The sequence below is a fragment of the Diprion similis genome, chromosome 8 (assembly GCF_021155765.1).
Source record: "Diprion similis isolate iyDipSimi1 chromosome 8, iyDipSimi1.1, whole genome shotgun sequence".
Classification (NCBI taxonomy): domain Eukaryota; kingdom Metazoa; phylum Arthropoda; class Insecta; order Hymenoptera; family Diprionidae; genus Diprion; species Diprion similis.
This window is the reverse complement of record NC_060112.1, coordinates 11831862-11857211: the sequence shown is the minus strand read 5'-3', so window position 1 is coordinate 11857211 and position 25350 is coordinate 11831862. Positions and strand designations below refer to the sequence as shown.

General features: G+C 37.8%; 4 protein-coding genes and 1 long non-coding RNA gene across 10 annotated transcripts in view; 3 read left to right on the top strand and 2 right to left on the bottom strand.

The window, feature by feature from the left end:
- Window positions 1–110: 110 nt before the first annotated feature.
- Window positions 111–12180, bottom strand: LOC124409702 (heparan-sulfate 6-O-sulfotransferase 1). Of its 3 annotated transcripts, XR_006929531.1 has the most exons (5): window positions 11609–12178; window positions 9225–9628; window positions 8668–8847; window positions 6341–6744; window positions 4679–4689 (listed from the first exon to the last, which is right to left on the bottom strand). XR_006929531.1 is itself a non-coding variant. In XM_046887488.1 (4 exons), exons 1-4 carry the CDS (start codon window positions 12006–12008, stop codon window positions 163–165), a joined length of 1068 nt encoding a protein of 355 aa, XP_046743444.1. In that variant the 5' UTR covers window positions 12009–12180; the 3' UTR covers window positions 111–162. The 3 variants fall into 3 exon arrangements, 2 of the variants coding, with proteins under 2 accessions (XP_046743444.1, XP_046743443.1); XM_046887488.1 differs by lacking the exons at window positions 4679–4689; window positions 6341–6744 and adding an exon at window positions 111–246 and having other exon boundaries at window positions 11609–12180; XM_046887487.1 differs by having other exon boundaries at window positions 4461–6744.
- Window positions 170–3532, top strand: LOC124409703 (SPRY domain-containing protein 7). 2 transcript variants are annotated; one of them, XR_006929532.1, is made up of 5 exons: window positions 170–517; window positions 1140–1417; window positions 1521–1623; window positions 1755–1969; window positions 3087–3532. XR_006929532.1 is itself a non-coding variant. In XM_046887489.1 (4 exons), exons 1-4 carry the CDS (start codon window positions 415–417, stop codon window positions 1850–1852), a joined length of 582 nt encoding a protein of 193 aa, XP_046743445.1. In that variant the 5' UTR covers window positions 170–414; the 3' UTR covers window positions 1853–2186. The 2 variants fall into 2 exon arrangements, 1 of the variants encoding a protein (XP_046743445.1); XM_046887489.1 differs by lacking the exon at window positions 3087–3532 and having other exon boundaries at window positions 1755–2186.
- Window positions 12181–12215: 35 nt separating the features above from the next.
- Window positions 12216–14621, top strand: LOC124409704 (dynactin subunit 3-like). Of its 2 annotated transcripts, none has more exons than XM_046887491.1 (2): window positions 12216–12234; window positions 13688–14621. In XM_046887491.1, the coding sequence occupies exon 2, from the start codon at window positions 13689–13691 to the stop codon at window positions 14253–14255; it is 567 nt and encodes a 188-aa protein (XP_046743447.1). In that variant the 5' UTR covers window positions 12216–12234; window position 13688; the 3' UTR covers window positions 14256–14621. The 2 variants fall into 2 exon arrangements, with proteins under 2 accessions (XP_046743447.1, XP_046743446.1); XM_046887490.1 differs by lacking the exon at window positions 12216–12234 and adding an exon at window positions 12967–13158.
- Window positions 14622–14635: 14 nt separating this feature from the next.
- The window catches only part of LOC124409701 (microtubule-associated protein futsch-like), a 44719-nt gene continuing 34004 nt past the window's right edge, over window positions 14636–25350 (bottom strand). For both annotated transcript variants that reach the window (XM_046887484.1, XM_046887485.1), the window contains exons 6-14: window positions 24291–25294; window positions 24165–24212; window positions 18176–23924; window positions 17582–17996; window positions 17071–17490; window positions 16699–16900; window positions 16413–16607; window positions 16113–16319; window positions 14636–16076 (exon numbers count right to left, since the gene is read on the bottom strand). In XM_046887484.1, coding sequence (XP_046743440.1) covers window positions 16146–16319; window positions 16413–16607; window positions 16699–16900; window positions 17071–17490; window positions 17582–17996; window positions 18176–23924; window positions 24165–24212; window positions 24291–25294 — 8207 coding nt within the window. In that variant the 3' untranslated portion in view covers window positions 14636–16076; window positions 16113–16145. The remainder of the gene's footprint in view (window positions 16077–16112; window positions 16320–16412; window positions 16608–16698; window positions 16901–17070; window positions 17491–17581; window positions 17997–18175; window positions 23925–24164; window positions 24213–24290; window positions 25295–25350) is intronic.
- Window positions 23720–24419, top strand: LOC124409705. Its single transcript, XR_006929533.1, has 3 exons — window positions 23720–23755; window positions 24062–24229; window positions 24308–24419. It is a non-coding gene; the product is annotated as an uncharacterized LOC124409705 (long non-coding RNA).

Here is a 25350-nt window from a genome sequence, read left to right as displayed (position 1 = left end):
TCTACTCGCGCATGCGCAGTAAATGAAACTACATACATGCGTCATTAGAGAGAGAGAGAGAGTGAGAGAGGACTTTTATATCTTCTTCCTTAACACCTACACTTGTATGGATGTATGTATGAGAGCCTATATCTTCCGTTATTTCCTACTCTATCTACATACCTATATAGCTTGATGAAACGAAGCGGCGGCGCGTCCAATTCTACGATCTGTCATCATCGTAATACGGGCGAGATGCCGTCTGCTCCGTGATATTTAAATCAAAAGATACGTGTAAATTTGTGTGTTGCCGGACAGGCCGGACAGGTACGAACTGTTTGCGCGTAGTGTGTGCCGATTTCGTGGACGAAAGTGTGGCGCGGTGAGATAATGAATTTTGAAGTTTAGATAGGATAATTGTAACTGAATGAGACGATGTTTTGCTGCTTGAGAAACTGCTTCGACGGCCTCGGCCTGTCGACAACGCAAATGCCAAAAAGGGAACCGAACCCTATCGCCCTAGACACTTCTCATATGGGTAATTTCTTTTTCCTCTCTTCTCAATTGATCATCTCTTTTAAATTGTGCCGAAAAATTTACCATAGCTGTCCATCGTTTTCAAAACAATGAACTGTATCTTGCGACGACCATAACCTCAAGATTTCACAATATCATTAATATTTTTCCCATAACATAAGTTCGGTTGCAAATTTGAAATTTCTGATACAAAATGTGATGGCGAAAAATTTTTTGTCATTCATACTTTCATTTCATATATTGAGTTTTGAATAATATTGGAACGTGATAGGGAATGTTAAAAGTAATGTATTACTTCAGGTCGTGTAAGTAATTTGAAATAAAGTAACATTAACGGGATAATCTGAAATTGCACAGATTGGCAAAAATTAATTTTCCTTCAAAATTAATGTATTTGAAACCACAATGCTGTAAGTTTGGAAATTCTCAATTTGATTCAATTCCTAGAGTACGTGATTTTATGTTTGAATCAGAAGATTTGAAGAGTGATAAAATATGAATTTTTTTCGACATATTAATGTAACAAAATATGTAGATATACGACCAAATTTCCAAGGAATGTTGAAAAATTGCAAACAATTTTGTTCTACATACTTCTTTAATGAATTATATTTTCACTATAGGTCACGAGGTTGTGATTGTAAAGAATGGTCTGAGAGTATGCGGACGAGGTGCAGCTTTGACAAATGCACCTTTGGCACAAAGTAAAAGTTACTTTGAGGTGAAAATCCAGCAAGGCGGAGTTTGGGCAGTTGGTTTAGCAACGCGTTCTACCGAACTAAATACCGCCGTAGGGGGAAGTGATCAGGAAAGTTGGGCTTTGAATTCTGATGGTATAATACGTCATAATTCAGAAGAACTGCACAAGGTCCAGAACATCGCTCAGGAGGGTGACATAATTGTTAGTTATATATTTTACCTACCATTGTTATATGAAATCAGTATTAGCTACCACGGTAACTTAAAATTAAAAATGTTAATAATTGTTCGTACATTTATTGCAGGGGATTTCATATGATCATATAGAATTGAACTTCTATTTGAATGGAAAGCTGCTAGATGTTCCCATCATGGGAATAAAAGTAACCATATACCCCATCCTCTATGGTAAGATATGAAGTTTGGGTCTCTTATATTAATATTTAAATGATTTAAGGACATGGATAATTTGGAACCACAATTTTTTTCTACATTTTCGATTGTAAATTGTAATGACTATCGAAAATTTTCCTTTTCAGTCGACGACGGAGCTATTTTAGATATAATATTGGATGATTTTGCATACCCGCCACCGAATGGGTTTGAAAAAATAATGCTCGAGCAATCCTTGCTCTAGCATATGTATTCCACAGGCTATTAAAAGGACACACGAAAAGCATTCAACAATAAGAAGAGAAACTAACCCAGTTACGCTCACACAGTATTTTCTGATCAAAGTTGACACACAACGGCTGTGAGTGTGAAATATTTTAATGATGCTGCATTTATCAATGTAATATAATAAACAACTAGCATAATATTAGTTAAAATTATATCTCAAGACAATGATTAAATATTTACTTTCAATTATCGTTAAAAGAAGAAAGAGTTTATTGTAAACCATATGTGACCTGGAAGCTGCAGTTTTCGAGATGGCAAATATGATGATATTTTTTATTTCTACTGTACATTAAAACAAGAAAAAAAACTAATGAAATTATGTTGCTGGATAAACGAAGCTCGTTTAGTTATAAATCTCAGTAAAACGGATTATGGAAAATTTAGTCTGAGCCCTATAAATGCTGTAAAAATTGTTAACAGAATTTTCAGGTTTTATTAGAAGGTTTACATAATTAGTAATTGATTAGATCATTTGTGAGCCTAGTTTTGTTTATATATAATTATGTAGTATCGGTCAATCCTTATTATTATATAATTTTCCGAATCCTTAATGACTAATGGTATAATATGTACACTGGCTGAAACAAGGTACGAAAGGCATTAGGCCTGTTATTCGCTCCATTAAACGGACGTCATGGTTTATTCGTTGACTAAATCTCGTGTAGTGATGATCTGATTTATGATATAGATAATTATGCGTTGTTATTACGTTTTACAATGTTCAATAATGATGATAACGTTCGAAGCGTTACGTCGATAAATGCACTAGGAACACTTTTATCGTATCATAAGACCTAGGAGCTGAACATAATAGAAATATTCAAATTATATTCAAATAGTTATTTCATTCAAGTATCTAGCTTATGTTAATGATGCACTTCATTTGTTATTTAATTAATTATTATTTTCTTTATATTCACAATGAGAAGTAAAACATTTACAAAAAAATATTTTGATTTTGATACTCTTTTTCTGTGTTCCATAAATGTTAGGCAGTTTTTAAAATTGATTCAGTAATTTGCCTCATTTACAAAATATGCAAATTTTTTTTTTTTTTTTTTTCTTTAATTCGTCACAAAGTTGCAACGATTATGATTGAGAACTTCAATTGTTACAGGGACAATTGATATTTGCTTATTTAAACACCGGATAACTACAAAACGATTTTTGTTTACGTGATATATCTCTAGCTCGACTACCAAAATGCTTTTTCTTAAGCTACAGCTAAGGTATTATGCAACGAAGATACAAAACACAGAATGATATGGCACAATTTCGAATAGATATCATTGAATGACGTTGTGCAGTTACGGATGGTGTTTTTACAATTTTCGACTTCACTTTCGTGTCCAGTCCTTATTGGGGCGATTTAATTATCATCGAGACTCCGACCATTTTGTTTTAAAAACTACATAGGTTACTTGTAAAAGAGCAGGTCAATGTTTTGCCTTTGTTGATAGCTAAGTTGAAAATGATGTTCAGTATAGTGAATGTAATGAAACAGTACTTAAATGAAAAAAAATTTACTGGGAAAATATTCCACTTGAGTAAGTGTCAAATAAATTTTTATCACAAGCTGTATATATCCTGCAGAACACCCTTGATTCAAGCTGATTAAAACGACACATTTGCGATACCATAAAGATCTTTACAATACTTTTTTCTCATTTCTTCTTGTTCTTTTGATCTTATGCTAGTTTCTCTTTTCCTCCTTAACCCAAACTGTATGCAAAATTTACTTTGTGATGATATATAAAAACTCTGTCTCTTATTATTGCTTGTGATGCAAGCTTTGAGAAAGCTTGCAAAGACGTAAGTGTGTATCTTTGGTCCTTAACATTACATTTCCTTATTGTTATCTATGGTGTGCTATACAATATCCATATGAAATTATTTAAACTAAAAATGTCTACCATACAGTCGTATTTCTGTTTATTTTACTTTTCGCATTTTTACTAGAAAAGTAGTTATTAAATTTCGTGTTATGGTATTAATCTGATAAATTTTCGTAGTAGGTATAACCAAGTTATAGGTATAAATTGAAACGTTATTTGGAAGACATACGAAGACAAGTTTAATATCACTCGTACATACGGTAAATAAAAAATTTTTCAACGTATTACGCATAAATTGAAATAAAATAAAGACTTGGCTATCACATTTAATAAGAATATAGTTTCAACATAAAAGTACTTGACTTTAATAACAACTTTTCTTCGATAGAAATAAAAAAAAAAATTACATATATATATATATACATATATATATATATATCTTTTATTTTGTTTGTTTTTGTTTAAATAACGTATAATAGTAAAAGCCTAAAGTATTTTTGAGAAACAATTTCTTTACGACATTATCTTATTACCTATATTACATATTATATGTTTCTATGTTTCATGACTGGTTGGTATATGAGATAACTATTATTGTGGTAACCCAGCGAGTCTTATTGCACTTACAACGTTCATTATTACTATTCTAGACAACTCACTTTCATTTTTGATTTGCATTCAAATTCAATAGACACGAGCGGAAAATATATTGAAATCAAATACTGTTTGGAAAGTTCAACATTTTTACGTAATGTACTAGCCTATAATGCAATTTGTTATAAAATTTATGGAAACGAAAGATTCCTCGAAACTATAATAATCAAAGGTTTTTATCTACATATTTTAAGGATACTGACAATTCACAGGTCGCTAATTCTTATATACAACATAAGACAAAATGCGTACACATGATACTAATTACTTACTCATCTTTTAATTACATTTATCACTATTTCGGCTTACCATTATCTAAAATGAAAGTATAATGATATGAACGATCCACGAATTCCGACGTAACGCTATATAATATTGACTCCAATCTGTGTACATTGCCTTTCAACTGATTTTCGTATTCCTTTCCAAAGTTAATCTACATCCGATTATCTTGGATGAATGGTTACTGATAATTTACTAATAATAATCCGTATTATAAAGAATTTATCAGAAAATAATAATCTACACTGAAAAATGTTGAACCTAAATACATATGTGCATAAATTTTACAGCGTGTTATCGCATTTTAGAACATTCACACATGAAGATATTATTATGTACAATCTCTTTGGAATAATAAAGCTTAAATACGTATCATTTATGTAATTCACTGGTGTTTTCTACCCTGTGGTAAAGAATTTACACTTTCGTAAGTGTGCTCAACTTGATACAGAGAAATGCATGTGCAAGACTTCAGTATTAAATGGAGTTGATCGTAAAGTAGAAAAAGTAATAAAGGATAATAAGGGAAAAAAAATTAGTGAATGTTTCTGAAAACGCGATAAGGCAAGAAAAATTTATCACAGACAGCCTGAACGCTCGAGACTCTCTCTATTAAACCTAATACTGCTTTGTTTGAAACAGCAATGCAAATTATTTATTTAAAAATATACAATCTTAATATATATATATACAAAATAAAATGTCAACTCTATATACGATTTCGATTCAACATGTTAAAGAAACAAAAACTAAAAAAAAGGATAAGATGATCATATTGAATACAATGATTCTGAAATCGAGTCAGGTTCAAGTTTTTATGTTTCAACCTTCCTGTTACTCACTGTGGGTTGCATACTGATTTGAGATTTCCATAAGACTATAGAAATGACTTCCTACTGACATCCAATCTCCGATTCCTGCATATTATCGAATAAGCTAATCGTGAAAATCTAATATTTAAAACTTGTTTTTCTTTCATATTCTGAGCCAGAGATCAAGATTTTACAAAAACTTAGTTTTAGGAACAACAAATGAATGCTTTTACAGTTGGTTTGAAAAAAAAGAAAATTGGATGAAATTTCGACAACCTTTTCTTACTATTTGTTTCATGTACTTTGACGATATTCAAATGTTTCAATGTACCAACTAATTGACCAATGGGAAAGCAACTCGTATTTTCGTTTCAAGTGTATAGCAGCCGTATTTAAATATACTAACTTCCCGTTAAAGCTTGTCAAGGTGAAACAAATTGAACAGTCGTGAAATTTACACAGCATAGAGTTTCAGTCATTCGATCCTAGTTAATTATGTCAAGTTCAAAATAGCGGCATAAAAGTATATTATATGATTTAAAAACACAGTATTGTATAAAATAAGTTGTTGCAAAAGCTTAAAAAAAAAAAACGAAAAATAAATAAGGAGGAGTGCTGGTAGTTTTATCAGCGTCACTCAATGCGCATTTCTTTGAGTTTTAACTATATGTAAAGGTAAACTTTACAACAAATTCTCTAATACAGTAAGGGTAAAAAATTTAGCAAACAAAAAAAATGTGTGCACCTAATAAAATCAGACATATTTCTGTAAGTAAATTGATTTTGCGCATATAATTTGGTCATAGTTACAGTTCAGATTAATAAGCACTTTTCGTTTAGCGTAATTAAGTGCTATTTTACAATCACTGGGTAATCAACCGAACAACATAAATTGCTCAGACGATAATAGGGGGAAATTTCGAAATGTTATCTTATTTACATTAATACTAGTCGTTATCTGTTGTATCTTCAATAACAGAATCCCAGTTGAACTCTGTGACACTTGGTCGCGACAACAATTCGCCCAAATGTTTAAACCTGTCAACAAAATGTGGATCACGATCCCTAATCATCGTGTAACGTTGAAACATATGTGTCTTTGCAAATTTATACAGCTTCAGGTCCAGCCCGTTGAGCCGTTCCACAGCATCAAGCTGCTCTTTACTAAGCGTCGCCCTTGTTGCCGCACTTAGTGTTGCATTGTGTTGCTTAAACGCTACTGCAAATCGCATGCCAAATGTTTCCTCAAACGAATACTGCCCAACCTAGAGAACGATAAAATCCAATATCGAATATTTGCAACATTTATTGCGAGTTAAACGGAGTCCGCCTCTTGATTCCATTTTACAAAATGGATTCACATCTTTCATGGTTAGTATAAATATATTTTACGTACAATTAAAATATAAATGCGAAATCTTCAGAGCTTCTGTATTGTTAAATTGCACCGAGAAAGTATCACCGTATGTGTACTTCACAATCATACACTTGTCACTTCAGAAATAGAATTTATTTCGCCAAGATTAAGTAGCAATTAGCAGTCAAGTACAGAATACAGAGACCATAAGTTTTAACGGGTTGACGTGAACGTAGACCAAAATCCCAAATAAACAATTGAATGGTAGGCTGGGTAAGAGGAATGAGGCAGGAATGGGACACACATGGCTCAGAAGGTTTCTCATAAATATTTATATTACGGCCATTATTCTTGAACAGGGACAAGAATAGATAAACATCAATTTGAAGCCTAACACTGTGTATAGTTTGCAAGATGATGTGCCTCATGTAATAATTAGCCATGCTGTTATACCGCTATTTTATAAACCTAAGGATCTATGAAAGTAGATGGAAAAATCTGAAATTCGATACAGATACTAAAAGATAATAAGACCAATTTCAGCTTCATAATATTTTAATGATTTCAGTTGGATGCTGCTGAAATCATTTGACACAACAATATAAACTCAAATTTTGTTCCAATTAAAAATCAGTTGTTGATCAGATTTGTTGCTACTAGTCAACCATAAACGATCGATTGTCTTTGCGCCTTTTTGCCAATGCAAGTACATGATGTTTCCACGGCCCAAAGTCTCGGAAATGATAAGGTATTTTTAAAATTATTAGTGCAGAAATTATGAGTAGGATAAAAGGGTTGGCATGAATTAATGAGAGGGAATTTCAGACTCAATTTTAATTGAAGGAGACACAATTTCAAGATATTTGTCAGACGAATTTTAAAGACAGCGGCTGTTGAAACAGTTGTAATTTCATGTCAGCTGAACGATATATTTTAGTACTTGGCAGTTAACAAAATCGGTATTTCACGCGAAATAAAATAACCGCAAAAGTAACCGAAATATGATTGCAGAATAAACTAAATCATGCAAATTGAGAATTTATTTTAATAAATTTACGATAAAAGAATGAATCGGTTGGGCCTGACTCTTAATTCATTACTAATTGTAAACTTAATTTTTGGAATCGATATTACCCAAATTATCAAAACGGAAAGGTGAGAAAAAATTGTAAACGTAGTTATATAGAGTATTGCTTTAAAAATTTAAGACTTTTATTTTATCAGTGTCTTTTTTTTATGATTGTCCGCGTTTTTTCACTAGACAATTTGTACTCTACAAAAAGCGCGTGTGGTATCAAAGAGACATTTTACGCCTGATGAACCCTGATAACGCAGAAACATGATAACTTGAAGAATTCTGGCTTCCCTAAATATGTAACAACATAGATTAGAAGAATAAAATCAGAGCAAATCAATAAAATTCGGAAGGTTAAGATCATGGAAATAAGACCATGAAAATGTGTAAGCTGTGAGTAAAATTTCCAGGACGTTTCTGGAATTATTTTGAACAGATGTATACAAGGATATTTTCAGAACTTTCCTGAAGCACTGGGCATCTTTTCAGCTTGTAGAAAGTTGTACATTGCAGATCTAAGTAGAATGGTTTGCAATTTCAGCAATCTGTGTGATATCAAGTGACCTTCAAGGCTGGGATACATCAGATTTGCAATGCGTAGAAATGGGAGAATAGGAAGCGGATGATTGGGTTACCATGTGCAACTGAAGCTTGCTTTGCGTTATCAGCGATTAACAATAACGAATAACATTAATGACGACCCAAAATGAATTATGACCACTTCAGTATTAAAATAACATAAAACGGTTTTCTCACCTTTTGGTACTCAGTAAGCATGAAGAACGGCATGGATAATAAATTACGCTGGGCACTTTCAAGCATGAGACGATCTCTCTCCGTTCGATTTAGTGTCGAGTTGTAGCATCCTACGATGGACAGATCAGCAAGCATCCGAGTCTGACGATTGCTTGCCAAGTTGTGAGGACACTGCATGAACTGTAATGAAATGGAGAAAAAGGCACCAATTAGTATATGTGAAGCTTTAATTCATGGAACAGTCATAAATGTGTTCACTTTCTGTATGTCAGTGCATATCTGCTTACAAGTATGAGGAGGAAAACAGAACCTAAGGCTCAAATGCTTAACAGAGGACTGAAGTGATAAGAGAAAGCATAATGAATTACCAAAGCAAGTGGTGTATGAAATGCTAAAGATAAGCTCTTCATATACTAGTCGTTACTGGAAAGAATTAAGATCACCTAATTATGAGCGATCAATTAGTTAGATAAGTGCACAAATAACAAACCCAAATGTTCTGTTACTTTTCGGAATTTCAGAACGAAATTAGTTAGTTTTATTTTTATCAGACTGACCTCTTCTAACGTAACTCCTTGCCAATTTGGCTCTGAATAACATTGAGGTATATTGGCCTGAGTGCCCCCACACCAATGTCTCGCTCCTCGCCACGTGGCACCTCGTTGCACATGTCTGAACTCCGACAAATATCTTGCTACTGGATCTCTGATAATTGTTATGTAAAAATATCTTCTCCTCACTCCTGCCGGTTCTATCTTATTTAATTCTGAATCAACGCAATTCGTCAGTTCTGTCCAATCCGCATGTAGGCCACACTTCCAGCCTGTTGAATACCGAGAAAATAACCAATTCTCGTTCCGGTTTGGACGAAAACAGGAGCAACGTTTTCGCCGTCTATGACACGAGCACGGTCTTTGCAGATCCAAATCGCGCACCAGGTGTTTACCAAATAATGTACCTCCTGCAATCAGAGAATACAATGTTTTCATTTTGATGGTAGACTTTCCCAGGAAATTTTCAGTCAAGTTAACTTGTGGTGAAAAACTATGGAAAAAATATCGTTTACCTCAGAAATATACTTTTCAACGCAACTTAGCATCGATAATTACTTTGAAGTTGTTTAAATGCGAAAGTATATGCAAACATAAAAATTGCATCACAAAACTTGGTGTTTTTCTGAAATTTGTGTTTCAATTGCATTGTGTCCATTACAGAGTTGAACTTTCAAATGATATTTATCCCTTGCTACATAATTGTAAAAACTTTGCCTAGAGAATGTGCAGAACTTGTTTAAAGAATCGGTACTGAAATTTGATGCCCAGTCATCATGTTTTGTAAACCTACAATTAATTTGCTAAACTTGACCAGATTGAAGTAAGTAATGTTAATGGAATGAAATATGAAAACTTAAATCATTGTTTTGAAAATTTAAAACGACTTCAGAGACATTTAGTTATAACGGATATATGAAAAATTTTCAGTAATTTTGTGATTCTCTGAATTTCTAAAAGTTGGTTTACTATTTACTGATCAAAATCATTAGTTTTCAGATTGGAACAAGGTCAGACTTTACTGGGATAATTGTAAAATTATACACAAATTTATATTCCGATATTTTTGTAGGATTTTTTTATCTTATGAGGCTAACAATAAGTGTAACATAAATAGGTCTCAAGGCAAACTCTTTGACGCTGAAGACTTGCCATTTAAATTTAGAGAAAGTAAAAAGGGCAAATATATATGGAATTTTTGGCACGTGTAGCTGATTATGTAATCCTTCTTTCTCTCTCTCTTACTTCTTACCGAAAATCACAGTGAGAGTTACATAACAAGTTAGGTATTTCTCTATTTTCTCAAAGAGATACTGCAAGACGTAGTCAATTTATTGATAACAATTTCTCAGCAGTTGGCTACAGTTCTTCAACTCTCAAATAGTTAAGTGGTAAATTATTGAATTGAATGACGCAAGAAATCGGCTAACAAGAAAATAAGCAACTGCTATTTCTGAGCTCGACCCAGTAGTAGCCTCAGGCCACTAGTCAACTGTTGCAAACCCAAAGTGCAAAGTTGGGTACGAATATATCTCACTTTAAACAACTTGCGTCACTTATCATTGTGCTTTGCGGATGTGATAATTTATACATTCTAACGTAAAGCATTACATAAACACAATTGTAAATCACACGGCCAATGAAGAGTATTAAAAAAGAAAGGAAAATATGATACACAATAGTCATCATTCTATTTTTAATTAGATTTTCTGTATTCTTATAAGATAATTCTATGTGAAAAACATCGCTCTTGAAGCAGTGAATCACTGGGATAATTTCAGTTTTTCTCAGATAAACAGATCTGGGTACTGTTGTACACAATAATAGTATCTGGACCAAGTTTCTTATAAAGATTCTGTTAACCCTTTGTGGCCACTGTTATTTTTCGTTCCGTCAAAAACACATTAGTTTCTGGGGTCGTATCGACCTAGGATGGCCGCAAATGGTCGATGCCGACGGTGAAACTGGTTTATTAAACTTAATGTAATGTCACGTTTTTCCACAAATCGATTTTGAATGTTTACAAAAACATTTCTCCACGTTAAGCCCGTTTTTGAAATGCAATTAAATCAAAATCTTAACAGGGAATGAAATAAATTGTTGTGTGGCTGAACTTAGTAATGTTAAAATAACGCAACATTGAGAGCATACTTTGCTTGAGTAAACAATGAATTGCATACGGTTGTCCAGTGTCAAATATTACTGAACTTCGTTGCCCTTGACAGGTTTAACTTTTGTCGCAGCATGGAGCAAGCAAATTGAATCTGACGATACGTTTGAAGCTGAATTTTACCCATGGTTCACACTGAGTTTTCTAACAAGCCAGTGTGATCGAGAAACAATTGAATATTGAGTGGGTATACTGGGTACAGGTGTAAAATATTTCTTACCGGTTTTCTGTATGTGTAAAAAGACCATAACATCGTGGGCATTGATGTCGAATTGAAACGTGTCGTTGATGACATCCTCGTAGGCGAGACTGCCCTGAATGCTCTGAAGTTTGAAAGAGGGGTGACCCTGGAAGTTCCTGTCGACAACCCCGGATGTGAAACCCTCAGAGAGACGCGTGGACTCCTTGAGATCACGGTTGGTCAAGGCACAAACGTGGTCGGGGCAGAAATATCCCAAATACACGATACCCGTCAATGCCAAGACCAGGCAGATGCCCGCGACGCCGCGGAGCCGAGTCCTCCACACCCTGGGCTCCATCCTGTTAGATTTCGCCCATCTGTCTCCCTGGCTGGCAGCCTTTCGGTCGCTAGCGACTTCCACCTTCAATCCCCGGCCCATTTCTCTCCATATTCACTTAAGAAACGCGCGTTTTCAACGCGGACGAACCTGGAACACTCGCGCCTGTTCACCTCGTCGCCTGCAGGCCACACAATCCACACATGTCAGCCATGACGGCGTTGCCCCCCCACTATTCGATTCTTTACTCTGCTTGGTCTGCTCGGTCTTGCTCCGTCTGCTTCACTTCTCGTCGCCCCCGCCAAGCTGGGAGTGATCTGTAGATAAGGCAAGGACTGTTTACAACTATTTAACCATTGCGACGCAAAGCGATCCCCGTAACGTTTCCCAACTTGGTGGTTATTAGTTGGACGGGTATTGGAAACAATCCTCCAGTTATTTGATAATTTACGGGTCTTATTACGGCTTCAGATATCGATTTCGTTGTTTAAAGCATATTGTACCGATGTTTATGTTTATATGTAGCACCAAACTTTATACAAACACATTCTGTTCACCCCGATGAGAAGCTGTGTATAATCACAATGATATTTATACATTCAAGGCTACCTTAACGCGCGAGAAAAACTTTGCCGGATTGTAGACTTTTCACGCAATTTACCCGCGTATCCTCACGCTCGCGAATTCTTCTCCGCTTTTCGCAGGTCTGCGAGTACCGCTATACGATTCAAAAATAGAATACGCCGAACGGTCGAACGTATTATATTTATCTTCGACCGGTAGTTTATTCGAATTTATCCCGGAATGCGCGTAATCAAGGACTGGGCCTACATTTACAGACCCCGATCTTACCTACGATAGAAAAATAACCTCGCTAATCCTGGCCAACATCATCTTGAAGAAGTGTCATAAAAGCATTATGCCACTGCATAAGAGAGGAATTCTTTTCCTTTTCACCATGCGGGTCGGTACTATTATGTTTCAGCGAGCTATACTCGAGTAAGACGATAGGCACTGTGTCACACGGCAGGGGGGGGGGGGGATAGCGCAAGTCTATTGGTCGCCATCTTTGATCTCAGTTTTCGCATGATCTGTCAGAAGGGTGAATGACAGGTGTCAAATTAGCGCAAAATTGGCTAACGTTCACGTTAAGAGCGTAGAAAGTTTCTCGCACTGATTTCACGGTTTACCAAGTACTGTCAGGCTGTTATTTCGAAAATCAAAGTAGCCAATTTCTGTAAGAACGTCCAACGTGAGTAGAAATCAGATCGAGTAACGCCCGACATAACCTCAACTTAGTAAAAATTGATCGGTCAATATTTCAGCGTTCGTTACTAATTACTATGATTATTTCACGAGGTTATCCATCTCGTTGCGATTTCTTTCAAATTCACTTTGCATAGTGTGTAAATTATCTCATCGAAGACGTTCTTATAATAATATAACTACTAACGGATAACTTTGTTTCGGTCTTTTGCAACACATGGTACTATTCAGCGATTCCAAACGAAGTCCATGTTCAAGTTGGACCGTTGAACTTTTCTATCATTTGTGATTTTGGTGTTATCACTTTTCAATCAAGAGAATATTATTCTAGTCGTTAGACTCTTTATTTCAAAAGCACGGTGTGCCTTGTGTTGCCATATTTTTTATGGCAACTGAGTAAATGCGTCACAAAATTCAAAGTCAGGATTATTAGCGTATTAATAATTTTATATGCATTCATATTTACCTTCAAGGTATTAATTTTTTTATTACATTTACTGTTCCTCTGGTTGTAGAATGTCCAGCATAGAGCTACTGGAGGAGAGAGTTGCAGAGTTGGAGAATCAAGTTTTTAGTCATGGGAATAAGCCACAGATCGATGATCCACCGACAGAAAATTCGGTTGTCGACAGTCTTCTCCATGCTCATACTCTGATTTCGTCGTCGTATTCTGGGCGAGAAAAAGCAAACGCAGTTGTGAAACGAATTGGGGAGTTGGATTCTTATTTGGATCCTAATTTCGAGAATTCGGATCTTCAAATGGAAGCAAGAGCGGAACTTATACTCACCTTAGAACCTGAACTGAGGGAAAATGCTCGTCTGTTAACTAAAATGGAAGAACTTCTACCGGTATTGGAATCAGAACGGTTTCGCAGCGTGCCTGAAGCAACACACAAGTTGAATAACTTGACACTGTCATACACAAAACTGCACGATGAATCGGAGGAACTTACAAGTGAAATTTGTGATGTTATCGCTAAATATAATTCTGTTATAAACAATATTTCTAGATCACTTATCATTTTAGATGCTGCGGTAACAGCTGCTGAAAATGCGGCGATACCGGTCAAGCCATTGGATTAGATTTATTTCTTGTTTTACCTCAGAAAGTTTTTTATGCAGCCCCAGTTTACGAAACTAAAAATAACTTAATTCACATCGATTTTCACTGATTTAAACAAAATTTATTTGTGCACTATCATTTCTCAATACTTACGACCCATTTTACGATTGTTGCGTTTAATTTTATTTATTAACTATCCGAAATGAGTCACGATTTTTTTTTTAATTATAAGACCTTCAACTATGTCTTGGATGAAAGAGTAGCGATTAATGATCGGCCAGACTCTTATTGCACTAGTAACTAAGCAGAAATTGAAAGTGTAAGCTACTGTAATAAATAGTACACACTACCAACTCGTAAATACAGAACAGAAGATATTATTAACGTATTTTTTCATTAATTTATCACTTGTAAATACTTTATGTGCAGTTTTTACCTAATATCTGGTTCCCATGAATAAAACGCCTTCTTGATAACACACAATTTTGAAATGTTGTAAGCAGTACATTTTATGTACATACCCACAATAATACCCATAATCCAGTAATTATCGTTGCATCAAATTGTTACCCAATTACTCTTGGAGTTGTCACGAGTCACCATATAAATGACAGAGACATTGATTTTTCAAGAAATGATCATTGGTATAAAACTGGTTTGGATCTTTATAGATAAAAAAACTCCAACAGTATGGATTGTTATAATTACATTTACTGATTTTCTTCGCTTACGATATAAAAATACTTAGGCACTCATCACTGACTATGCGCATACATAAACATGTTTCTTTCTTTCTTTTTTTTTTGTTTGTTTACTTTTATGTACTGTTAATATTCCGTGTAACAATGTAATTTAAAATATAATTATATATTATGTACATTTATCCTATCTATACATACATATACATATATATGTATAATATAGATATACTTCAGTTCTAACTATAACTGCCGACATTCGTTCCAGGAATTCTGTAACAGAATTTCTGACACAAATTTATCGTTACATACGGTTCGTATTAAAGGTGGCTAAGGGTCTCTTAAATGAAACAATTATCGTAAGTTCAATCATCATACGTTGGTTACATCTCTGACGAAAAATAATAACGATATTTTACTTGATTTTCAAACCTACAAGTTTTGTACATATCACCACAATCTTTGACCGGATAATACGCTTAATTACGTTACCAAAATTCCTATTTTTTCATTGAGAATCTGATGAAGCTCCGTATCATTGAATATTCGGTATTTCCATTTTCATGAATAATGAATCTCTGTCTTACGTAATAAACAATTAAGGGACCCTATCACCTAACGCATATTAAAAAAAAATGAAACAAAATAAATCATTTACCGTATCAAACAGTTTCTTTATACAATATGTACAATGTGGTTCCTTAGTCTATGCAGATATACTGTTCGCCCGATTCCATTTATAATCTACCAAACTTCCAGTTCTCAGTACTCGTCGAAGCATTTCTTCATAGAAATAATATTCATTAATGCGTTTCAATAGTTCTCCTGATCCTCGCATGTGTAATAGAATACGTATGTATATACATATTTAACGAAAAATAAAAGTAAAGATAAAATAAAACATTTAGAGTACTAGACTGATTATGCGAAAGAGTTTCTTCGTCGTTTTAAACACGTATACGTATAATCTTTTGCCGAATAACATCGACAACTATTCATTCAGCACGCATTCAAATGCATGCATCAAAGGACTTCTGCGCACCATGTCTCGAATAATACGGGCAGCTATACATATAGTTATATGTCTCATGACAATAATTTCTGTCACCCGAATATCACCGCATTGAGTTCTACGTACACATTCATATATATATATATATATATATATATATATATATATATATATATGCGTAAAAAGAGCAATATCTTAGTCTAAGGTCGAGCTTGCAGGGCTGGGACCGAATGATGCAGCCAGGGCAACGCTGGGGCAAGGCTCGAGTAAATAGCTGGATGGCCTCGCGAGCATCGACTGTGATGGCTCAACAATCCCTGAAGTTCCCATCTACCAGTTTCGCTTGCACACATCAATGGTGCACCTTCATCGTTCTGAAGAATAAAGTTAACACGTTCATAATTTGTCGGCTAATTTTTCAATTTTCCAAGAAAACTTTCACCACGAAGGCGTCTTAGAATACTTACGTAACAGGGTCCCTTGTCCGTGTCGGTAAACCCAGCACAAATATTGTCCTTGGTGATGAAACCGGCGTAATGACTCGTCGCGTTACATTCTTCAGAGTCGTAGGTAGGCACCGGTAAGAATTTCAAGTATTGTTGCAGGTTGACTTCACCGTTCATCGGGAAGCCCCAGCCCGCCGTAACGCACAATTGTCTTGGCTAGAAGCATAACGAGACGTAAAAGTTATAGCGAATCGAAGATACCGAGGCCATTCGATTTGCTACGAATAAACATGATATCGCAATTTACCTGAATTGGATGTTGCGGAAGACAAACGGCGCTGACGTTCCGGGAAAAGACCAAAGGCTCTTCGAGCTCAACCAAGGTCATGTCGTTATTGTATAAAAATTGATTATATTTCACTTGTGGATATGGCACAATACTTTTAACCGCATGCGGAGTCAGCAGATCACTACCCGTGAACAACTGCCAGCCATTGCTCTGTCTGTATCTGGAAAGACGATTGCATCATTTTTATATAGATCATCCAAAAGTGGTCCGAACTCGTAATCGATACCTAATTGCAAGTGTTGCAAGTTCCAGTATACAAAACTGTCATTACATACTATATAATTTATCTTCCTAAATATATAGCAGAGTATAACATATAGTTGGACTCACTTGTGAACACAGGAGTAGCTTGCCAGGGCGTACATAGGACTGAGAACACTAGCAGTACAAGCAATGCCGTGTTTTTGTTCCTTCAACAGAGCCACACTTGACCATTGTCCTTCACCAGCGGGCGTACCGCCGGCCAATCTCGCAGTTGGTCCTTCTGGATAATGCGAACCGCATGAGAATTCCTCGCAAGAGATTTGGACGATCTTTCCTGTTTCGCAGGTGTCGGTATGTTCGAAATTCGTAACCAACGGTGCCTTCAGATCTATCGTAGACTTCAGTTTCAGAAGCTTCAGACCTTCGTCCGATGGTAGCATGTCTGTGGCTTCGGATGAGAAGTATCCCTGTGCTCTACAGAAAGCGTCACTAAGTTCAGTAGTCCAATTGTCAGCGCAAACGACACGACGTTCACCGTTTGGTTGCCTGGAAAAATATGGGTTAGATGATTAAAATTCCCCTCATGGTCAGACTAAGTTACACTGTTTTGTAATGGTAGATGAATCGCATGAATTACTTTATCTTCAGTATGGTTGCTCGCCCAATGAGGTCACTGTCTCCGTGATTCTCGCGGTCGTCTTCTTCCTTTTGCATTTCCGTCGCGTTTAGACCGATGGTCAAGTTCGCCGTCAAACAATCCCACTCGTCCGAATGATCCGGACAGTGTTCAACGCCGTCGCAAACCAGGTCCACCGGGACGCAGCCTCCAGTCTTACACTTGAATTGATCCAAAGCACAATCGCACAGTTTTTCATCCTCTCCGTGGGCGCATTCTGGTATTCCATTGCAGTGCCACGTTAGCGGAATGCACCATTTTTCAGTCGGGCATAAATACTCATCGTTTCCACAGCTCTCTGCACAGGAGTACTCGTCGCGATGATCTTCACAATCTGGACGACCATTGCATTGCCACAAAATCGGAATACACCTTCCTGAAAAGCGAGCATCGAATTGAATACGTAACAAATGGCGGTAGAATCCACAATTTTTTTCATCCAAAATTGATAAGTACTGGTACTCGAAAACTTAAAATTAATAGTGTTTTGAAAAAAAAAAGAAAAGATGAAGAAAAGATGTTGTTAAACGATAGGTGTGCAGCACATTAACTCACCGTTAGGACATTGGAATTCGTCGAACTGGCATTTCCACTCCTGGCAGCTTTTCTCGTCGCTACCGTCATCGCAGTCTTCAATTCCATTGCAAACGAGGTGTCGCTTGAGACATTGGCCACTAGAGCACTGGAAATTTCCTGGACAACCTTCTTTTTCGCAGTTGAATTCGTCGGATCCGTCTGAGCAATCATTTTCCGAATCGCATTTCGCAGCTAAGCTGACGCAGTAAGCACCATCTCTAGATGTGCCATTGACGCATTGAAATTGTCCAGCAGCACACTTCGAGAAAAGAGGATTCGGCAGTTCAAGGGGACCACCTGCGGGCTGCCTAACACTTTCGATGATTGAAACAGGAATTTCAATCGATCCTGTGGTTGTCGTGAGTTTTTCAGTAACTTCATAAGTGTTTTCACCTTTGGCAACAGAATCAATGCTTTCCTCGGAGGAACTAGTGCTTTGAACTAGAAAAGTCTCTTGGTTACTCAAAATTTTATCAGTTGTTTCGTTCTTTGACCTATTCTCATTATTTTGAACATCGGATGTTTGATTAGGTGCAATTGCGGTTATTTCCGCTACTGGCAGGGTATCTGTACTATTATGTTGCGTGAGGTTTTGATCAATATGCACTGTCTCTGGTTCAGCCTCAATCATTTTCGTAGCATATTCATCGATGACACTGCGAGTAGTTGTACTAATCGGATTATTTTGTATTAGTACAACCGCATCACTTGCATTCTGGTTTGATCCTATAATTTCTGGCCTGTCTTCACTGTCAGTTCCAATCTTCGTTTCGATAGATGGAATATTGGAACTCGCTGAGCTGTTTTGAACCTTTTGAATTGTCTCTTCGGCAGGAGTGTTTGCGGTATTCTTCAAGATATCCTGAGCCTCAGGGGAGAAGAAATCACTCAATGATTCTACATGAGTGTTATTTTCATGATCTATAACGTGAATCTTTGAATCAGTGCGAGGAAGTAAAGTTTCACTATTATTATTTCCTAGAGCCACCTCATCAACTACCGTTTCTAATATCGTAGGTATAGTAGGCTCAATATCATCTACGTTTGTTTCAGGAGAACCCGAGGTACTAACCAACGCCTGTCTGGTCGAATTTTCATCTTGCTGAACAGACGGTTCATTAGTCATTATTTCTGTGATAATTGCTGGAGGAATTTCAACAGAAAGCATCGTCGTTGTAGGTGTTTCGCGATCTTCAGCAACTTCAGTAGCCACGTTTCCTATATTCTCAAAGCTTAACTCCTTTTCCTTCTTGTACTTGTACTTATCCAGTGTCTTCTTCTCAACTGCTTTCTTCTTGATATCTTGCTTCTCTAACGGAATCACTCGTAATTCATCTTCGGACAAGTCCTCTTCTTCAACAAATTTTGGTTTTCCAGTCGGGGTGAAAAGTTGCTTGTAATCAAATTTATACGGTATTACATCATCTACTACTGCTTCGGACACGGGTCTGATATCGTCCGTTGTTATCATCGGATTTTGAGTTGTAACCTTTGTCTCTTTGTCCTGTTGAATTTCTATCCCCTCCGAAATTGAAGGTGTGAGCATTTTCAAAACGGTTGTGTCGTATTCCGAATTGCTTGATGTTACATTTTCAATTCCTGTGAGACCAGGTTGTGAAATTTCCGTCTCGTTCCGTGCTTTTAATTTTTGCGTTGATTCCTCAACGATTTTAGTGTGCTCTTGTGGATGGAGGTTACCGTTTTCAGTAGCATTAGTATTTTCACCGTTAATTAGTACCACTTCATTTTGAACAGGAAGAATCGTCTGTGAATCGGTGGGCAGTTGTAGAACGGGAACGGATGTATTTTGAATATTTTGTAAATGTTCGTCACTCATTTCTTCTTTGTTCACTTGACTATTATTGTTGATCTGGTGTTCACGTTGACCATGTTCAGAGTTAATACTTACACCATCCATCAGCTTCTCTTCACTCTGTAGTATCTTTGCGGGAGTTGTAGTGGTGAAAATCTCATTTTCGGTTGTCTGTAACTCATCAGGCATAATGGGTACTTGGGTAGTAGCATTGCCTTCTAAACTGGATCCATGGATAAACGTTAGTGGTGGTACTGTGCTTGTGTCGTTGGTTTGCTGGTCATGATGTTTTTCTCTGGTTGTTGTCTCGTCATTCTGAAGAACATTTTCGGTTACAGAAACAGTTTGTTCTAATTCCAACGGGAGAATGGGGACTTCGGTAGTAAGCTTAGCCTCGTTGGAATGCTCGTTAATTATTCCCGATAACATCGTTGTTTGGGTATCAGAGATCGATTCAACAGTAGTTATTTCTTTGTGATCGGTAAGAGTATTTGCGTCAGCTGCAACATCGGTATCGTTAGAAATTGTTGACACTTGTTCTCGAGTATTGTGTACCGGTGTTTGTTCGTTAATGTCGGTATAAGAGGAGTGTGAAATTTCGTTGTGTTCCGTAGATTGTTCGGTTGAAGTTTGATTATTCTTTACTATATCTACATCACTTTGCACTGGTAAGATCGTCGTGTTTTGAGCATTTGATGATGCGCTAGTATTACTTGGATTGGCTACATCGTTGATGTTTTGTTCCTTCTTTTGTTCTTGGAAATGTTTAGTTAGATTTGAATCATTTTCGTCCACAATATCGTTATAGTGATCTTCAAAAATACTCTGGGTATAATCAACTGTAGCTTTGTCCGAGTGTACGGGTTTTTGTGTGTCTGTCGATGTATTGTTTATTTCCTTACTGGATGTTGAAATGTTTTCAGTGTCAGTGGTACCTTCGATAATTTTCTTTTCGCTACTTTGTGGCGACAAGCTTTCGTTTTCACTTTTTGGTACAGCTTCATGGTTATCGGATCGTTCGGAGTCATCCTCCAATGGTATAACGCCCAAAATTTCTTCTGAATCGTTACTTCCCTCCGAGTGGATAGAAGAATCTACAGCAGATTCATTTCCGTGTTCAGTATCGGTGTGAACTTGATCTTTCAAGGCCTGCTCAGCGTTATCTTCAACTGACGATTCATTAGCCATATGTAGATGATGTTCGTTTATACCGTTGTCAATTACATTTACCGAATGATTGTGACCATTGCTGTCATTAAAATCTTGCACCGATACTTCGCCGGTGTTGTTCAGGCCATGCTGAAGATTATTTGAATTTTCAGAAGATGTGTCATTGAGATTATTTTCCAAATGAACTTGCCTCGAACCTTCCGCATTTTCAACGGCAACACCCGTCATAATTACTGGTACTTGATTTCTTGCATTTTCTACAGAGTAACCTCCTCCGTGCACGTGTGTTTCATTATTAATTTCAGTAGCAACAGATAGTTCAACGTCAGTATCATTCAGCTGTTCATGAACTTCATTTAAGGCACCGTTAAAATCGATGTTACTCGACTCACTTTGCAATTTGGATTTGTTACCGCTTTCCTCGGAATGATGCGCAATGACATCTGGTACGTGAGAATCGAATGGGTTCGGTTCATCTTGTTCATCTTTATCTAATCTTGGAGCCTTTTTAGATATTTCTTTCTCGTGTTGGATGTCTGGCAAGTATGGTGACATGTTTTCGACGAGCTTCTCGTCAGAGAACTCACCTTTGTCAGCAGAATGTTCAACGGAATTCTCAGCAAAAACTACCGGATATAATGGATGTTCAGTGACCATGGTATTCTCCGGTAGGAGAGGTGGGTGCTTCGGACTGTTTTGTAGCGTTTCAATGTGATCAATGTATTCGGTTTGATGATATTCGTTAATTTTTGGCACATCATCAAGTTTAGAATCATTGTGAAGTGGGTTTTCCATTGAATGAGCGCTATCAATTCGCTCGGGCAATAACTCCGGAATTATACTATGCATAGAGTGTTCAGTAGAAGACTCGGTGTTAGCGATGACCATGATGTGCTGGTCGTCAGATGACGTTACATTTTTATTAACCTCTATCAACGGTTCGACATTTTCACCCAAGAGCTTTGGCAGTATTTGGTATACAGTTTGCGGCATGTGTTCTACAACGTTGTACTCTGTTGTTTCCGGTAGTGTTTGGTCGTTACCAGATGTGCTCAGGATGCCTTCAATTCCATTTATTCCGGTGTCGTTCATTTTTGTCAAAGATGGTTCCGCCATGCTGGAATTAGATTTTGAATTTGAATCTTCACTAGCGAAGCCAGGTTTCGCTTCAACAATTGTTTCCGACGTTTTGTTCGACGCATTTATTGTTTCAGGCTCTACGGACGCTGAAGGTTTGATTGTCGTAGCAAAGAATGGCGCGGAGTCTGATTCTGATTCCGGTTCTTCAGCTTGCTCAATAACCGGAATGCTCTCTCGAATAGGCGTTGGTGTACTGGTAGGTTGAATCACTGAGTCCAAAAACGAGTCATAATCAGGAATAACCTTACTTCTAGATTCGCCAATCGCTGCTCCTGATACTCCTTGAGACTGTTCGAATTTTTCGACATTCTCCGTTGTATTCGGGGATTCGCCTGGTTGTACATTTTCAATCGCCGGTATATGTGAAACGGTCGAATTTTCTCTCGAGTCTGTAACCGGAGCTGCTTCACTTTGCGATTCGGATGGAAGTACGAAGTGTTGTACTAGATCATCTTGCAATGCGAGATCATTCACTATTCCAGTGGAAGATTCAGCCTGATTAACTTCAGAGTTATTTTCGGACCGCAAGTTGTGTTCGGCATCTGCTTCGGAAGCAGAGACATTTTCGAATTGTGCTGGATTCTGTGGCACCATGAAAGTTTCGTTGTTCATGCCTTGGCTGCCTGCAAGATGATAGATAGAATCAACGGACGGTACAATATTATATTCAGACTCATTTAGGCTAACTTGCGACGTTTCAACTGGTGTGATATTCGAAAACGGTAATATCGGCTGTGTTTGATTATCACTTTTCATCGACTCGGAATTTTCTTCTGCCTGAAGTGATTTTCCTGATGTCAGATTATGTTCCATCTGTTCCGCAAACTCTTTATCAGCTTCTGGAAAAGACGTGGGTGTAAGTGTGTTCCATTTTTCATCAGCGTTGGAATCCCACGCAACAGCAGACTGACCGGTTGCTTCCACAGGGTGTCCAGGAACTTGCGAAAACTCAGTAGACGATGGTGTGCTTTCTTCAGATTCCACATTTGCTTGCAGGACAGTATCGTGTTGATCCGAAGAAATACTCGGCGAATTAGACTCAGGTCTGGTGTGTGTCGCCAAAGTGGGCTCGTTTTGAATTTCTTCAGTCGCGTTAGGTTCAATTTTCGGCTCAGCCATAAGTGGGTGGTCAGATTCTGGTTCAACAGATTGTTGCGGTTCGGATATCTGCACAACTGGTTCGACAAGTTCAGTTGTTGAATTGGTAGCTGTCATTACATCCGGCTCATGTTCAGCAGCCGTCACTTTTGGTTCAGGCGCAGGTTCTGACTTCGGTTCAGAAGAAGGTTCGGGTTCGGATTTAGGCTCAGCTACTGGTTCAGGCTCAACAGTGGGTTCAGGTTCTGCTTTTGGTTCGGATTTCAGCTCCGGTTCGGCAAAAGGTTCAGGTTCCGCCTTTGGTTCGGAGGTTGGTTTCGGTTCGACTGAAGGTTCAGGTTCTACCTTTGATTCGTGTTCGACAGAAGGTTCGGATGCTGGTGTAAATTGAACAGATGGTTCAGTTTCTACTTCATGTTCAGATACAGGCACTGGTTCAACAGATGGTACCGGCTCTGCATTCGGTTCAGATGATGGTTCGGGTTCGACAGAAGTTTCAGGCTCTGCCTTGAACTGGAATACAGGTTCGGGTTCAACGGACTGCACAGACTCTGCATTGGGTTCAGATGATGGTTCGGGTTCGACAGAAGGTTCGGGTTCTGCATTGGGTTGGGATACAAGTTCGGGTTCAATAGACGGTACAGGCTCTGCATTAGGTTCCGATGATGGTTCGGGTTCGACAGAAGGTTCGGGTTCTGCCTTGGGTTGGGATACAGGTTCAGGTTCAACAGACGGTACAGGCTCTGCGTTGGGTTCCGATGATGGTTCGGGTTCGACAGAAGGTTCAGGTTCTGCCTTGGGTTGGGATACAGGTTCGGGTTCAACAGATGGTAAAGGCTCTACGTTGGGTTCCGATGATGGTTCGGGTTCTGCCTTGGGTTGGGATACAGGTTCGGGTTCAACAGACGGTAGAGGCTCTGTGTTGGGTTCAGATGTTGGTTCAGGTTCTGCTTTAGGTTCAGAAGTCGGTTCAAGTTCTGATTGGGGTGTAACAATTGGCTCAACTTTCGGTTCAGGCTCTGACTTGGGTTCGCCAGTGGGTTCAGGCTCGGATACAGTTTCATGTTGGTGTTCGTCTATCCCTACGGGTACGGCTGGTGCGTGGTCTAATTCCTGGTGTATCGGACTGAAGGTTGTCTCGTGTCCTTGGCTTCTTCCTTGAACGCCGTCTTGCGCGTACACTTCGGTGCTGTGAACGTGAGGAATGTCTTCATCCATATCGACGTTACTCAGATCGTTCTCGTCGTGGCAACTCGTGCCGTCTGCTTCCAACACTTTCCCGTTCAAACAAGAGCAAACGAACACACCCTCGGAATAATCGTATCGGCAACTATCACTGCAATTCATTTGACCGTGTTTACAATCGTCGATCAGACGACTGACGTCCAACTTCGACAAATGGTATTTACCGACCATACTGCCAGTCTCCTGTAACGTCTTTTCAACTTCATCCCTCATCTGCTCGGGCGCTGGTACCGGAGGGTAACTGATCCTGAATTTGACTTCCCCATTCCTGCTGATGTTGTAGACTTTGACGACAGACAAGTTCGCCGCCAGGTGCAACTTGTCTTTCAAATTTTCTTCAATCTCTTGCGAAACGTCTCTGTAAACTCTCGATTTTGGATCATCCATGCCTTCCGTCCAGTTGAAATTGTCCAATGTCAATAATCCGTCGAAAGCTTTGGGAACTGTTTCATATAAAGTTTCGTCGGTTGTTTGCCACGGTGGTATAGTTGAAGCTTCAGGTGGGGGACTGGCGGGGGGGTTCCTCATATATTCTTGACTGCCGGATGTTTTGATGTCGCCAAATTGGCGTGAACTCGTGTGTCCGTCACTTTCCAAAGGCTGAGTCTCCTCTTGCGTAAGAATTACACCAGCTGAAAATGAATAAGCTGAATTTATTTACCGTGCGAACATGATCGAGCTGTCAATG